Genomic DNA, 14901 nt, shown 5'->3' with positions numbered 1-14901 from the left:
GATGGGCTGCTTCCTTCCAAGTTTTAGTCTAAGCACGAGGCTGCGTAACCTCGCCAGAAATGTCTCCACCAGCATCCAGGGCCTTTTGGAAGTTGTGTTTTGTATTTACTGTTTGGCTTAGGCATCTGGAAGCTTCTAGCTTGCAAACAGCAGTCACCCAACTTTCAACTGCTTTCCTCAAAGTTTTAAGTCAGGTGTGAGTGTCACAGAAGGTTTCTGAACACCTCCCTTCCTCGCAGGCTGGGGGCTGCGTGGCCCTCCACGACCCAGGGCTGCAGGCAGAGCAACACCTCGTGCAAAGACACTTGTCTTGCAGAGCTTGGTGCCGGCTGATCTTGTCCACAGCTTGGCTGCGAAGTGCAAAGCTCTGTGCTGAGCTGTTGTGCAGCCCTGTAAGGGGCAATGCTCTGATTTGGGGGGGGGAAGGGGTGGTGGTGTGGGGGTGTGAAGCTGTCTTCTGAACTGCCCAGAACTTGCAGCAAGCCCTTGGGGTGCAGGGCTGGGGTCCAAGCCTCATGGCTCTCCTTTTGCCTCCCTGGTTTGCTTGCTCCTGGCCGTGGGTCCAGATGGAGAAGGTGCCCTGGTGCCAGCCCAGGTCTGGTGGATGGGCTGCCCTGTTGGGATGCAGCTCTGATGGACTGGTGGAAGGCTGTCCCTTTCCATGTTGGTTAAGTGGAAGTGAGCTGTGTTCAGCCCTTGGGCATTTCCTTCTACTCGAGCTGTTGGAGTGCAAAAACACCCAGCCTCGGGCTCTCCTGGACTGTCAGTTCTCTGCAAACAGCCCTAGCCCAGCGCAAGGTGCTGAGTGTTGGCAAAAGAGAGGGGAGAGCATCAGCAGTGAAAGGTGAGGTTGTCCTCCCCCATCTGCTGGCTCATTCCCTTAGAAATCCTCTTGGCTGAGTGAGGAAGATGGGGTAGAGGAAGGAGACTGCTAGCCTGGAGCCTCTGCCTACACACGGGGACAGCAGCTCCTCTCTGTGCAAACTGCCCAGGGCAGGAGCTGCTCTAGAAAAGCAGCCATGGCTGCAGAGTGTGGCTGGGAAAAGCCACTACAGGGTTCTGGGGACAGGGCCGTGTATCTGTAGAAGCCTTGCAGGATGGATCTCTCCAGGCATTAGCTTTTCTGGCATAAAATAGGCTGAAACATGTCACCCAGAGGCAAGCACTCCCATCCTTCAGAAGGTAGCCTCTTAAGGCTATCTTCTTGGCTTCAAGTGGCTGTGGTTGGCCCATCTTTCTGTCCCCACACCCCTGATGGTTTTCTACCCAGCTCCTGAATCTGCCTCAAACCTCCTGTTTGATTGACTGCTTTTTAATCCAGCGTATCCTATTGGCAGTGCATCCCCACTCCCCATTGCACGCAGGCCCTTTGCCTTTCCCTCCTTGAGTTTCTCATGCCCTCTGTGTGCATTTTCAGGGAGAATCTGGACCACCTGGTGACCAAGGGCGGGAAGGACCTCTGGGACCACCTGGAGACCAGGTAAAGAGCTCGGGGCTACCTTATGGATCTTAGGTGGAAGTGTCTGGGGCAGTGGGGAGAGTGGGGTAGGGGGGGTTGATTGATGCCACAGTATCTTCTGGCAGGTTCTTAGCATGTTCCAGACCTGGAAGCAAAGCTGGTGAAGGAAGGTAAGGATTTCTTGGAGAACCCAGCATATAAACAGGGCTAAAATAATGGAGACTTGGCTGCTGTGCTGGGGACACAGCAACCTCTGCACCATTTCTCAATCCCATGGAAACAGATGTCAACATGTCTGACAGATTTGGAAATTGGCAAGTGCTTGCTGCAGCAACGCACAAAATATTCAGGCCTGGGGCCAGTCGCTGCTCACCTTGGTCAGGGGAGTCAATTGAGACATCTTGTGTCGGCGAGGACAGCCTGACAGGGTCCCAGCGGTGTCCCTGACTCCCTTGGCATCTGCAGAGAGCGTCTGTCCCAAAGCCAGCGTTCAAGGCTGCTCACTGCAAAGGTCTGACCCTCCTGCTCTGGGGTTGGTCTGTCCTCATGTGCCTGAACTAACAGTTCTCAGACCCCACGGGCTTTCTGGAGAGCAGACCTAATGACCTCCAGCCTGAGGAAGGCTTCTGTCCTTCGCACAATTAAAAACTTTCTTCCTAGACACTTACCCAGATCCCAGCTGATAGCTCTGGGACTCGATGTGCTGCTGGGTTAATGCCCTATTGCAATGGCCAAGGGGGTTGTGCTTTGACATCACCCTTGGATGGGGCTCTGGGGGACAACTTTCCTCTTACCCATACCATCAAAGTTTTGACAGAGCCCATGGTACTTCCCAAAGGAAGTATTGAATTCACTCATTTGTGGAGAAGGACTTCCACAAGGGGTGAAACATTGGGGACCAGTGTGAGGACAAAGATGAGACAACTTTTGAACTCCTTCATGGTTGACCACATGTTGAAAAGCCCTGAAGGAGTTCTGGAGTGCAGGACAGCCATGAAGGGGCTGTTGTTGTGTTCATGTTATCCCCCAGCATGGGTGACCCCCACAGCAGTCCTGCACCATGCCACAGCCTGGGGAGAGGACATGCTTGTGCCAGGATTGTGCTTGTGTGGGGATGGGCTTCCCTTCAGCCTGTCTCATCCTAGTGAAGAGCCCCAAATTCACACAGGGGGATTGTCCAGATCCTGCTATCTGTAGCTGAGCAGAGCTCCTGCCGCAATCAAAGAGTACCTGGCAGCATCCAGCTTGTTGGGCACTGCTGTGGTGAGAGGTGTAATTTTGGGAGGTGGTCCTGGTAGGAAGGCAGGTCTTTGAATAATGCAGGCAACAGACTGGTGCTGCAGGCGGACACTAGTGAAGGAGGAAGGACTGGAGCTGCTCTCCATGTGGTAAAGGCTCATTCTGGGTTCAAGGCAGGATAAGGACTGTGCAGAAGAGAGTTAAGGTAGAGATTTGATGCAAGCCTAGGAACTGCAAGCATGGTAGGGAGCCAGACTGAGGTAGATCCTGTCTCCAGCCAGCCTTCACTGGTGGGGAGGAGGAGAAAGGAGAAATAATGGTCTTCCTGCTGTCACTGAGCCTGTGAGACACTAGTTTTTCCTCCACAGCACTGAACTAGAGTCAGACCCCTGTCAGAGAAGGAAGCATTACAGAAGCAGCATTAATGCCTCCCCAGACCAGAGACTGCCTCAGTGCCTCCACTACTCCAGGGAGATTTCAAAAGCAGTTGCAAAGCAAGGAAGTTTTTTCCATAAGCTGAGGAAGAATGCTTTTGCTTGGCCAAATTAAAAATAAGTGCGTAATTGGGCTTGGACAAGAGTAGGACTTTGGCAAACACAAGTGTTTTTCAAGCCGTGTTATCTGCAAGCTCTGGCTCTTGGAGCATATTTCTCTTGGCAAGGGGAAAGGGATCCCGCTAACCTGTGACTCCCTTTCATCCTTTTTCTATCCAAGAGAGGCTAAAGGTCAGCACGCTCTTTCTCTCATCCTCATGGGCAGGTTTGGTGGTCTCTTTTCCTGGCCATGGTGTCCATCCCTCCTGCAGTTCCTGTCGCACCTAGAAATGTAGTGGATGGGAAGCCACTAAAGATTTCCTGACCAAAAATCTGGCATCTTCTAAACTCTTCCAGGGCTGTGAGGGAGTTGTGCTGTGTGCTGCAGTGAGGACATGTACAGCCAACGTGAGCCAAAGGTGCTGTGGATCCAGCTTTGGCTGATGTGAATGGTCATGAGTTCCTGGCCTTTCTTCCCAGCTTCTCTCTCTTCTGAGCTTTTGTGCAGAAATAAGGTCACATGCCTTTGAGCAGTTTGGTGCCCTGCTCTGTGTAATTTTAAGTCCTCTGCACCCACCTTTGCACCTTTCATTAGAAAGAAGGGTGTGTGTGGCATGCTTGGATGTTTGGCACCAACTTCTCCCAGCTGCTCTTGTGCAAAGAGGAGCAGAGACAACCACTGGAAGGTACTTCAGTGTCCTCAGCTTTCAGGTAGTGAGAGAGCAGCTGCAAAGCTGGGCTAGGGTGAGCCACCACACTGAAGCAGCTCTCAAAAAGCTCAGAGGTGGTGTTGATGCACTGGAAATACAGAGGAAGCTCTTAGGCATGTGCTGCTGTGATGCCAAAGCCCAGGTACCATTGAGCAAGTGCCAGGAAACTGCAGTCACATGGCTTGTTGCAGGAAGCATTTCAGAGGTCAGGAGTCTTGAACTGGTGTGACGGCTGCCTGTAGCCGCGATGCTGGAAGGGCTGGCTGCCAAGCCATCGCTCACTCCCACCATGGCTTGCTCTCTGCCTTCCCTCTGCCCTCTCCATCACCTGGGGACCAGCTGCACACCCAGATGCTGCCCTGCTCGAGCGTTTGGAGCTGTGAGCAAGAGCATTCTTACCCAATTGTTAACCCACCGTCATTACCAACCTCCTGGCAAGTAAACCTGGTGAAGGGCTGTTGGCACCAAGCAGAAGGTTCCCTTGGACATCTACTGGAGCTTTCAGAGCGGGGGAAAAAACCCCAACCCTCCTTCCACCTCCTCTCTTGTCCCTGTCTGTCTCTGGCCAGCCCTAAGGCTGATGGACCAAGCGGCCACTGCCCAGATGGGATGTGGCAGAGTGACAGCTCTGGTCTGTTCCAGCGCATGCTGCCAGGGCTCTGCAGCCTCCTGAGGACACAACGTCCCCGGAGCCACAGAAGGGCTTCTGCCAGCTCTGCTGCATCCCAGAAGTGTCTGAGCCCTGCAGTGTGGGGAGGCCCTCTGGGGAGGGAGGTCTGTGTCACCTTCAGGGTGATGTGCTCCACCAAGGACCCTGCTCTTGACCACGGGACACCTCTGTCCCAACCGATGAGATGCCACTGTGCAACCCAGCTGTGCTTTGCTGCTAGAAATCATCTATCCCTCTCTTCCTGGTTTTCTCCGCCAGTTCCTCTGTCACCGGACTGAGGTGTGGAGGAGATGGATGGCTTTTGGAGCCTTGGAAGCTCTGCTCGGAGGCTGCTCCTTCCCACAGCCTGACTGCCACTGAAAGCACATGGTATTTGTCCCATGCCTGCAGTGCACAGTCCTAAAAAGCTGCTGCTTTTGTCTCACACTTAGCAGGGATCTGTCAGGGCTGCCTCCGACAGGGTTTTGCAGTGAAAGCAGGATGTAAGGAAGCATGGGGAGCTGCAGTCTGTGCACAGGGGACATGGAGGGGGAGCCCGGCACAGCTCCCAAGGCATCCCCCATCAATAGGTCCTTTCTTGTGAGGCTGGCTGAGGCAGAAGTGACTCACTGATGGGTGGGAGGCACAAGGTGGGTGCCCCCACCCACATCATTAAATGAAGGGACCAGCCCTTTGGGGCAGAAGCAGCACCAAGAGGAAAAACCCTGTTGTGAGAGCTTCTTGTGTTTTCTTAGGGTGAAGCTGGACCTCCTGGACCCAAGGGCTACAGGGGAGATGATGGCCCCCGCGGCAATGAGGTCAGTGCTGCTTCATCACCGCATCTTCTGGGGAAATGGAATGAAGGGAAGACCAGGAGATGCTACCCAATAGGGCTGCCCCCAATCCCTCAGATCTTGGGAACCTGTTGTAGGTGCAGACACACCAGGGTGTTTTTATGGGTCCTTAAAGCCATGACTGCCTTTTCCCACCTCCCAGAGGCCGTTTCACAGAAACAGTATAGCCACCCAACAAGCCACATGACTTCCCATCACAGAAGCTGGGGAACTGCTCTCCAAGGGCAGCCACCTGAATCTGCCAGCCGATCGGATACCCAGGACAAGGGAGCAAGCTGAATCCTAAGCTTGGATGGGGACTTTGCATTGCTCCTGTATAAGCAAAATCCCTCCCCTGATGGTAGCTGGTTGCCTCAGAAGGCATCATCTTCCCAGCAAGAAGGACTGTGTGCAATGCTTGATCACTTCTTCTGCTACTTCCAGGGCCCAAAGGGATTGCCTGGAGCACCTGGTCTGCCCGGAGACCCTGGCCTGATGGGAGAAAGGGTGAGTGGTATTTGTCTGGGAGGATTGCATGCAATGTAGAAATGATATATAACAGGCTGGTTCCACACCGTATAATCCAGGACAGGGAGAAAAGAAATTGCACTCTCATATGGCTGAGAGATGCTGGGGAAAACTGTAAGCAGCCTGGTTTTGAATATACATCCTATCTGCAGGCTCAAAGGGATGCCTTGGGATGTACTTTCCAGCAGCAGAGACCTGATGTTTCTAGTGTGTTCCGAGCCTGTGGCTGTATCACTGATCTGAGAGGGACAGTGTTGCTCTCTTCTTGGGGCTGTGCAGGTCACGCACAAGCAAGATGTCCCTTTTATCTGCCTGCATCAGTGTCCAACCCACCAGCCACAACTTTTTGCGCAAACATCTTGCTGTGGAGATGAGCTGTCCAAGGAGGGCAGGTTGCTGCTGCTGCGCTATTGAAAGGGTCTGCTTTTCCTTATCTCACAAATTCCTCCCTTCCTTTGCAGGGGGAGGATGGCCCTCCTGGGAATGGCACGGTTGGATTCACCGGTGCCCCTGTAAGTTGGCTGCTTTTCTTTATGCTGCTTGAAATTGTAAGACAGGTGTTTCTGCTCATATGACCTAACATGCTTCCTTTCCTTCATCCCCAGGGGCCACAAGGAGACAGAGGTGACCCTGGCATTAACGTAAGTGTGCTGCTTCCTTGTACATCCAGCAGAAAGTGCCCTGGCCAGTGACTTGGCTCTTGGAGCCTCTCCCTCAGCTACATGGGGAAATAGGCTCCCTGAAGCAGCCTGCTTTTCCAAAGCCCTCTTTTCTTCCCACCCACCTCTCCCTGGAAGTGTCCTGCCTTGGTGCGCTGGTAGTAACACCCAAGATGCCAGCCTGGGCAGAGTCCTCTTTGTTGCAGCCCTGGAGCCAGACTTTGGGGCTGGGAATGCCACCCAGGGATAGCTATATGGTGCTATAATAGTGAAGGCCACTTGAGAAGCTCTCTCCCTCAGTAGCACTGCAGTTTGGTGCTAAGGAGCCTATACACTGCTCTTAGCTCCTCATCCCAAGCCAGCTCTCACAGGGTCACTGCATGCCAGCACCAACTTCACCACACAAACAACAGCTGTCCATGCAGGAGTCTCCTCTATACTATTTTTCAGGGAACAAAAGGCTATGTCGGTCCTAAAGGTGATGAAGGAGAAGCTGGAGACCCTGGCAATGATGTGAGTAATCTGTATAAAGCTGAAACATGCCTGTGGGTTAGAGCCCATCAGACCTGGTAAGTCTGCAAGTGCCCTTTGCCACTGAGCACTGTCTGATGGCAAGAGGAGCTCTCTCCAGATGTTCATGTTGTGTCAGATTATGGCTGGCAAATTTCCAGATCTGTTATGTTGTGGTGAATGCTACACCTCTACAAAGCTTTGTGTGCTTCCAGTAACACCAAAGTTTGCACCTGTGCTTCACCATTGTCCTGTGGAGGGAGATATTCCCAGTGTCCATCCTGACCCTCCCAAGCCCTAACTCGTTTGGTTGGGTACAGGAATCTCCCATAACATTTTTGTGGTTAAGCAGGGCCCAGCAGACATCTGGAGGGGATGGCACTGCACTCTGACACACAGAGATTTGTGTATTTTGTTTGTTTTCATTCCAGAATGTAACCCCTGGCCCCAGGGGCATCAAAGGAGCAAAGGGCCACAGGGGACCTGAAGGCCGCCCGGTAAGGACTGACCCTGGCATGGTTTGCGCTGATGCGTGCGGTGTGCCAGGCTGATGGAGCTCCCAGCAGGAGCAAGGCAGTTTGAAAACCCACCGCTGCAGCCTGGCACGTGGGTCTCTGGAATCGCGTTCATCCCAAGACAAGGCAGAAAATACAGGCACTTGTGCTTTTTCGTGAGCCGAAGCATTCTTGGATGATTGGGTTCAGTAGGGGTGAGCAGCCTTTCAGAGTGGCCACCCCGAGCCTGAAGGCGTTTCAGTTCATGTTGAGCCTTGCTTGCATTGCCTCACGTTGGCCTAGGGGCTACAGGTGAGGCATCTCTGAGCAAATGCCATCCGTCCATTTCCTGGATGCCGTGGAGGCAATTCCAAGCCACGTCACACATGGTGTGCGTACTTGCTGCCCACACCAAAAGCTTACCTTCCCGTCTCAGTGGGCACAGCACATGTGGGAGGGGGTCTCTCTCCCTCTGTGCCTGTGCAGCCTCAGGGCATCATGCAGGCAAGAAGACGTACCAGCAACTGGGAAACAAAAAGACTTTTCTAGTATGGTACGGGCAGGGTACACCACGGATAGGACCAGCTGCTCTTGTAACTGCTCTCTCCATGCCTCTGTTTGACAGGGACCACCAGGACCTGTGGGGCCTCCAGGACCAGATGTGAGTGGGACAGGATCCGGGCGCTGCTTGCTTGCCCTGTGCTTCCCTTGGGATAGCTACATAGCTCCTCTTCATGCTTCCATCAGCATGATGGCTCCCGGGAGGGGGGAGGGTTGCTGCTGGGGGACCCTTGTGCTCCCAGGCTGAGTCAAGTCTGCCCCCCAGTACTGTCCCAGTGAGTGTCACTGGCCAGATTTCCTTCGTGTCCCCCACTTGCACATCACTCCTTTGCAGATCAGGATCTGCTTCAAGGGCACAAAGCAGCATTGCGGGGGGGTTGGAGTGGAGGGATGTAGGGGGACTGGGAGCCAGGCAGCTGCTTTTACTGTTACTCAAATGTTTCTTTACCTCTGTTTTCAGGAATGTGAAATCTTGGATATCATCATGAAGATGTGCTGTGAGTATCCCTGTACCTCTGCTCTCACCCACCTCTGATCCCTGAGGGAAGTGGCTGCTTTTTTCCTGACCTACAGGGCTGTCCCGAGGTAGCATGCTGAGGGATGCCATGGGCATCACTCCCAGGAGTCATAATTAAGTCAATGAGCTGGAGGAGGAATGGAGGGTCCTCCCTGCGGCGGGGACAGCAACCAAAATGAGGCAAATGTTTGGTGTTTTGGTGTCCCTTCTCTTGACACAGGGACTTCCAGATCGATCTCCAGTGTGTGTAGGTCGTGCAACCATGTTTCACATGTGTGGAACCAGACTGGTTTGCTGTCTGGCTCTGGGCACATGCAGTTACCCTTTGGGGAAATTACGAGCAAAACTGTGTAAAATCTGTGTGGAGTGTTTTTACAGGGTTTCTTTTCTTAAATAGCAGGGCCTGGCTAGGAAAGGGAGGTTTGTTCTGGGGTGTCCTGCCATGGGGAGCAGCAGTATGCATGTGCTGAAAAGGGTTTCTGGCCCATGGCCAGTTAATGAAATGCTGGAAGGACACAGGGTACTTAAGGAACTGAGTTTGAGCTCCACATTCTGGCAATTGACTTAATCCCTCCAGGATTAGGTTTTGTTTGTATTCTTATTTAAATAAGAACGCACCAGCGTGTGTGGAGACAGAGCTCTGCTGCATGCAGTGTTCCAAGTCAGGGCATCATAGTCTAAAACGAGAGGTCTGGATATTCCAAACAGGAGAGAAACCTCCATCAGCTTGAATTGTCCAGACCAGGTGTCTTTGGGTTTGCAGAAACAGAAACCTACAGTCTGCACTTGTGGGTGAAAAACCCTTTTGTCAAGCCTTTTAACATTCTCTCTCCCTTCTCTTGTAGCTTGCTGCGGTGAGTGTTACTTGGCAAAGCTGCTCTGCAAACATTTGCTAGCGCTTCTCCTTGCTTGTGCCGCTCCCTTTCCCTGCTCCTTGCCCTCCGCTGTGGAGATGCGGTGGGAGCCCGGGAGGACTAAGCATGAGCAAGGCAGGGAAGGGCAATAAACTCTCCCCGAGGGTGGATCCAGAGACTGCTGTGGCTGGGTCCCACAACTGGCAAAGTGCTGCCCAGGTGCCCTGTGCCAGCAAACTGCAGGCGGATTTTCTCCACCCTTTTTGTCGTTGAGACGGGATGTCAGTTCAGGGCACGCTGTGGGTCCACCTCTGTCCTCCTCCTCCTCCCAAGTCCTGTGCTGGTCTGCAGAGAAATGTGCTGGGTTTTTTCCCCTCTGCTGCTGTCCTGATGGGTTGGGTTTGCAGTCCAAAAGCTTGAAGGAAGAGCCAAGGGCACATTATGTCCTTCAGCCATGGGAAAGGGGGGAGCAAGCTGAGTCAGCCCCCTCCAGCCCACCAGTGTCACCTCTGTCCTCCTGGGCTGGGTGAATAGAAGAAGCGAGAAGGGCTGTGAGGAAACAGGCTTTGGAATAATTACTGGTTGTTTCAGGGGTGCTCACAGCTTGGAAATACTGCATGTCCCATAAGGAGTGCTGAGTGAAGTGTGAGTGGAAAATTAGTAAGCTGACTCTGAAGTCTCCCATGCAGCTGTCTTGCTGCTTTATCTGGCACCGTGCTTTGTGGGTGGATAGGGGACAGGCACCCACCTGGTCAGGACCAGCAGCAGACATCAGCTGCTTGCTTTGCTATGCCTCCCTGCAAAACCTGCTGCTCAGGTAGAAAACACAAGCCCCTCCGCTCCTGTGTCTCGCCGCAGAGTGCACCTGCGGTCCCGTCGACCTCCTCTTCGTGTTGGACAGCTCGGAGAGCATCGGCCTGCAGAACTTCCAGATAGCCAAGGACTTCATCATCAAAGTCATTGACCGCCTGAGCAAGGATGAGCGTGTCAAGGTGAGATTTCCACTGAGTGTCCAGATGCACTTGTGTGCACTCATGTTTTTACTGCAAGCAGAAAAACAGGGAGATGCCTCCACTCCAAAGAGCCTCTGCAATGCTTAATTTCAAGTGTCTAACTGGGGTGGATCTTGATTCCTCCCGTATTCATAAGGGGATGGAGGCTACAGGTTCTTTGTCCCAAAATCTAGACATTTCACTCTTTGTGGGCAAAGGTATTCTGTCTGCTGTGGCTGAGAACTCTTCCTCCATGTCCCAGAGCAGATGGGTCATAAAGCATTCCCCTGATCAATTAGTGTCATCTTGTCCTGATGATCATTTCAGGTGGCTGGAGGAGGTAACACGAGAGAGAGAGTGCAAATTCCCATAGCTTCCTGATGGCCGGCCCCCTAGGCACCCTTATTTGTACTGAAGCTTGGGTTTTGGTTACCAGTTAAGCACACTGCTAAAAAGAATCTTTGCTGCCCAAAACAGCAATATTGTCTTGGTAGTGAGTCTTTCAGTCTGAAGAGGGACACGAATTCTTGCTCTCCTAACTCTTGCCTGGTAACCTGCTGTGTGTGGGAAATTTCATTTACCCTTGCTGGAAGGGTTGTTTGGGATCCAGCCTTTCCTTAAGGTATAATCGGACACATCCATAGCACATAGGCTGTAAAGCCATGATATATTACCTTTGGATACTTCTGTAGGCATGAATATGTCTCCATCACTGGCAAAGAGAGAGTGAAAAGCCTGAAAGGCTAGAACTGGGCAGTAAAACCATTGTGTTGGAAGAAAAACAGAAGCTTTGAAAAAAGGCTTACTCCTAGCCACCCAACACTGCCTGTGTTGAGACCCTGAGCCAGGAAACCTGAGTTTTGCATCTTGTTTCACTGCCTCACCCAATTGGTCCCTATGCGCATCCACTCCTACTGGGGCTCCTTCTGCCTGGAATAAGGCAGGGGAGAGGCAGCAGAGCCTGTCATGAAAGCGTTCAGGTATCCAGGGTCCCCTGAGATCTCTGACCCTAACTGGCTTCTACTTTTTCCAACAGTTTGAACCTGGGGAGTCCCACGTGGGTGTTGTGCAGTACAGCCATGACAAAACGCAGGAGCTGGTGGCCATGGGGGATGCCAACATAGACAACATTGGGGCGCTCAAACAGTGAGTCTGCAGTGTCTCAGCACATCGTGTCCCTGACCTAGGGACACCTACTCACCTCCCATCTTCCATCTCCAGGGCAGCAGCTCCTGCAGCTGCAGGGATGCTCAATGTTCTGGAGCAGAAAGTAGCAGTTGGTGGCATTGTAGGTAGTGCTGAGGCCAAGGACTCTGCTGCTGTTTCACCCAAAGCCCCGAGCAGGGATGTTGCTGTGCAAACATGTCAGACCTATGTGTTCCATTGGGGGGCTCCTTCAGTATCCGTGGGACAGGGCTTGCAGGCTTACTGGTGTCTCTGCTTATAGGGCAGTCAAGAACTTGAAATGGATAGCTGGGGGGACCTTCACTGGAGAAGCTCTGCAGTTCACCAAGGACAACCTGCTGCGGAGATTCACGTCTGACAAGCGCGTTGCCATTGTCATCACGGACGGACGTTCTGACACGCTGCGGGACCCTACCCCACTTAACTCGCTGTGCGATGTCACCCCGGTAAGGGCACACTAGGGCAGGGGTGACACGTGTCACTAGAAGCACCCTCATGGAGTGACAGGCGTTCAAGTTTATGAATGCTTTTGGTGACGGAGTCTAACTTCCCTGCAGGTGGTTTCTCTTGGGATAGGTGACATTTTCCGCAACCCTCCGAATCCAGATCACCTGAATGATATCGCTTGTTTAAGCAGACCGACCAGGCCAGGACTGTCTATTCAAAGGGACAACTATGCTGAGCTCCTGGATGACACCTTCTTGCAGAACATCACCTCGTACGTCTGCCAAGGTGAGCGAGAGGTGGTGCCTGGAGGCAATAGGGAAGGTGGTGAGGGTTGCCTCAGCAAAAGGGTGAGGGATGCAGACTGCCCTCCCTTCCCTTCCCCCTGTCATGCAGGTACTTAGGGAAGAGAACAGCATTCAAGGTTTAGTTAAACAAGGGACAAGGATGTCTTGTGTCTCAGAATAATTTGCAGCCAGGTCCAGGTCCTGTCCTGCTGCAGGACATCTCTGTCCACAGTATTTTTTCAAGCATGCACTTTGGTGCTTTCTGAACACATAGAGCCATTGCACAGTGTGGCTGTGACCGAGGGGAGTGTTTGTCCCTGCTGTGACTCCGTGGAAAGCTGTGCTATAGGAAAAGTGATCTTTTTTCTTTTTTTTTTCCCCTGGGTGAGTCAGTGACATTACTCTTTCTAATTTTCTTAACAGAGAAGAAATGTCCAGACTACACCTGCCCAAGTGAGTATTGAACCCTCATGTCATGTGAAGGGGGTTGTGGGTGCGGGAAGTGGGAGTTCGTGGGAACACAGAGCTCAGAGACCACTCGCACCAGGGAGGGTCCCAGTCTGGAGAAGTGAGCAAGCCTTGTCGGACACTCACAGGGTCTCTCACATACATGCCAGCCCAAAGCACCTGAGGAAAAAGCCTAGACAGTTGCTTTTCTGGCACTAGAAAGGATGCTGTGCCAGATTTAGCCCTCACAGGCTTTAGCTGAGGCAGGTAATGAGGTCAGTGGTTATGTGGTGGTAGGAGCATGAGCAAAAGTCAGCACTGTGGCAGGGATATTTAAGAAATGTGCTCGAAAATTGAGTGCAGGGAGGAATTTAGTGGGGTACACCTCCAAGTCAGAAATGTATACAATCCTCAGACATCACGGAAAGAATCCAGCCTCGGGAGATGAAGTGCTCCCCCAGACACGCAAGGACAGCCTAAGACAAGGAAAACACGCACCATATTTAAGCAAAAAGAGTGACTAGATTATCTGAGCCAGATAAGTACCTGGGAATGCAGTTTCTCATAAACCAAATAAAAGGAGGAATGAAAGGGTAAAAGGACAAGTGTGGGACAGCACTAGGATAGGGGAAACCAAACTAGCAAATACCCAGAAAGCAAGGATTTCCCAAGTCTGACAAGGCAGGAAACCTGCAAGACAGTGACTTCACCGGCCTCCCGTGGAAAGGGGCAGGAGGAGGAGGGAAGCAGTGTAATGAGCCCTGGGCCTTTCCCCTTACAGTCACCTTCACCGGGCTGGCAGACATCACACTGCTGGTGGACAGCTCCACCAGCGTGGGGAGCAAGAACTTCGAGACCACCAAGAAGTTCGTGAAGCGGCTGGCGGAGCGGTTCCTGGAGGCTGGCAAGCCTGCTGACGACTCTGTTCGCGTCTCGGTGGTCCAATACAGCGGCAGGAACCAGCAGAAAGTGGAAACTCAATTCCAGTACAATTACACGATCGTTGCCAAAGCCATTGACAACATGGAGTTCATTAACGACGCCACGGACATCAACGCCGCTCTGCGGTACGTCACGGCACTGTACCAACGGTCCTCCCATGCTGGGGCAAAGAAGAGGGTGCTGGTGTTCTCTGACGGCAACTCTCAAGGGATCACCGCGAGGGCCATCGAGAGGGCTGTGCAGGAAGCCCAGCAGGCCGGCATAGAGATCTACGTGCTGGCGGTGGGCAGCCAAGCCAATGAGCCCAACATCCGTGTTCTGGTCACAGGGAAGAGTGCAGACTATGATGTGGTCTATGGGGAGCGCCACCTCTTCCGTGTGCCCGACTATACCTCGCTGCTGCGTGGCGTCTTCTACCAAACTGTGTCCAGGAAGATCGCTGTTGACTGAGCATCTGGATGGGTTGCTGCCAAAGCCATGCCTGCTTCTGTCTTGCCTAAAAATGAAAACCATCAAAAGAAAAAATTAACAGTATTCTTGACCATCCTGAGAAATTTGCACCTATGCAGATAGCCATAGTGCCACAGCCAGGCTGTGCATAGTCCTCTTCCTTCTCCCCTGGCTTCTTCACCTGTATCTCTACCCTCTTAGCCTCAAACCTCCCTCCCTGCCCATGACTGCCTCTCTCTCCCCGCAGCAGGCAAACACAAGCGCACCTAGCAATAAGCCTCCAGAACAACAAAAGCAACCTCATCCCACTGGGGTTTTTTTGCTAGGAAAGAATCAGGATGAGGAATTTTGTACCACTAAGGACTAACTTAGTCTCATAAGGCTGATTATGGTCTCTTCAGATACATATTTTTTGTTGTTCACTTGCTTCTTTCCTTCATACATCAGCTGGGCGCTTGCCCGGCTCGCAATGGTCCCTAACCCCATGCTGTGCTTCAAACAAAACACTTCAGCAAGCTTTGCGAGGGGATTGTTGTCAAGGCTGGCAAGTTTGCTTCACATCTCCTATGCCTGGGGGAGGGAGGGCTGGACTTCCAAACCACCTATGT

The 14901-nt window shown here is 52.5% G+C and overlaps 1 protein-coding gene across 1 annotated transcript in view; it reads left to right on the top strand.

Moving 5' to 3' along the window:
• Nucleotides 1-14293, top strand: part of COL6A1 (collagen, type VI, alpha 1) — a 23029-nt gene extending 8736 nt beyond the window's left edge. The window contains exons 20-35 of the mRNA XM_010148428.1: nucleotides 1418-1480; nucleotides 5346-5408; nucleotides 5868-5930; nucleotides 6413-6463; nucleotides 6557-6592; nucleotides 7061-7123; nucleotides 7552-7617; nucleotides 8240-8275; nucleotides 8636-8672; nucleotides 9538-9546; nucleotides 10405-10538; nucleotides 11575-11684; nucleotides 11986-12169; nucleotides 12281-12455; nucleotides 12878-12907; nucleotides 13683-14293. Coding sequence (XP_010146730.1) covers nucleotides 1418-1480; nucleotides 5346-5408; nucleotides 5868-5930; nucleotides 6413-6463; nucleotides 6557-6592; nucleotides 7061-7123; nucleotides 7552-7617; nucleotides 8240-8275; nucleotides 8636-8672; nucleotides 9538-9546; nucleotides 10405-10538; nucleotides 11575-11684; nucleotides 11986-12169; nucleotides 12281-12455; nucleotides 12878-12907; nucleotides 13683-14293 — 1731 coding nt within the window. The remainder of the gene's footprint in view (nucleotides 1-1417; nucleotides 1481-5345; nucleotides 5409-5867; nucleotides 5931-6412; nucleotides 6464-6556; nucleotides 6593-7060; nucleotides 7124-7551; nucleotides 7618-8239; nucleotides 8276-8635; nucleotides 8673-9537; nucleotides 9547-10404; nucleotides 10539-11574; nucleotides 11685-11985; nucleotides 12170-12280; nucleotides 12456-12877; nucleotides 12908-13682) is intronic.
• The last annotated feature ends 608 nt before the right edge of the window (nucleotides 14294-14901 follow it).

Source organism: Eurypyga helias, unplaced genomic scaffold, assembly GCF_000690775.1.
Source record: "Eurypyga helias isolate BGI_N326 unplaced genomic scaffold, ASM69077v1 scaffold15270, whole genome shotgun sequence".
Classification (NCBI taxonomy): Eukaryota; Metazoa; Chordata; class Aves; order Eurypygiformes; family Eurypygidae; genus Eurypyga; species Eurypyga helias.
Note: the sequence above shows the minus strand (reverse complement) of the source record. Positions and strands in the feature narration are given on the sequence as shown.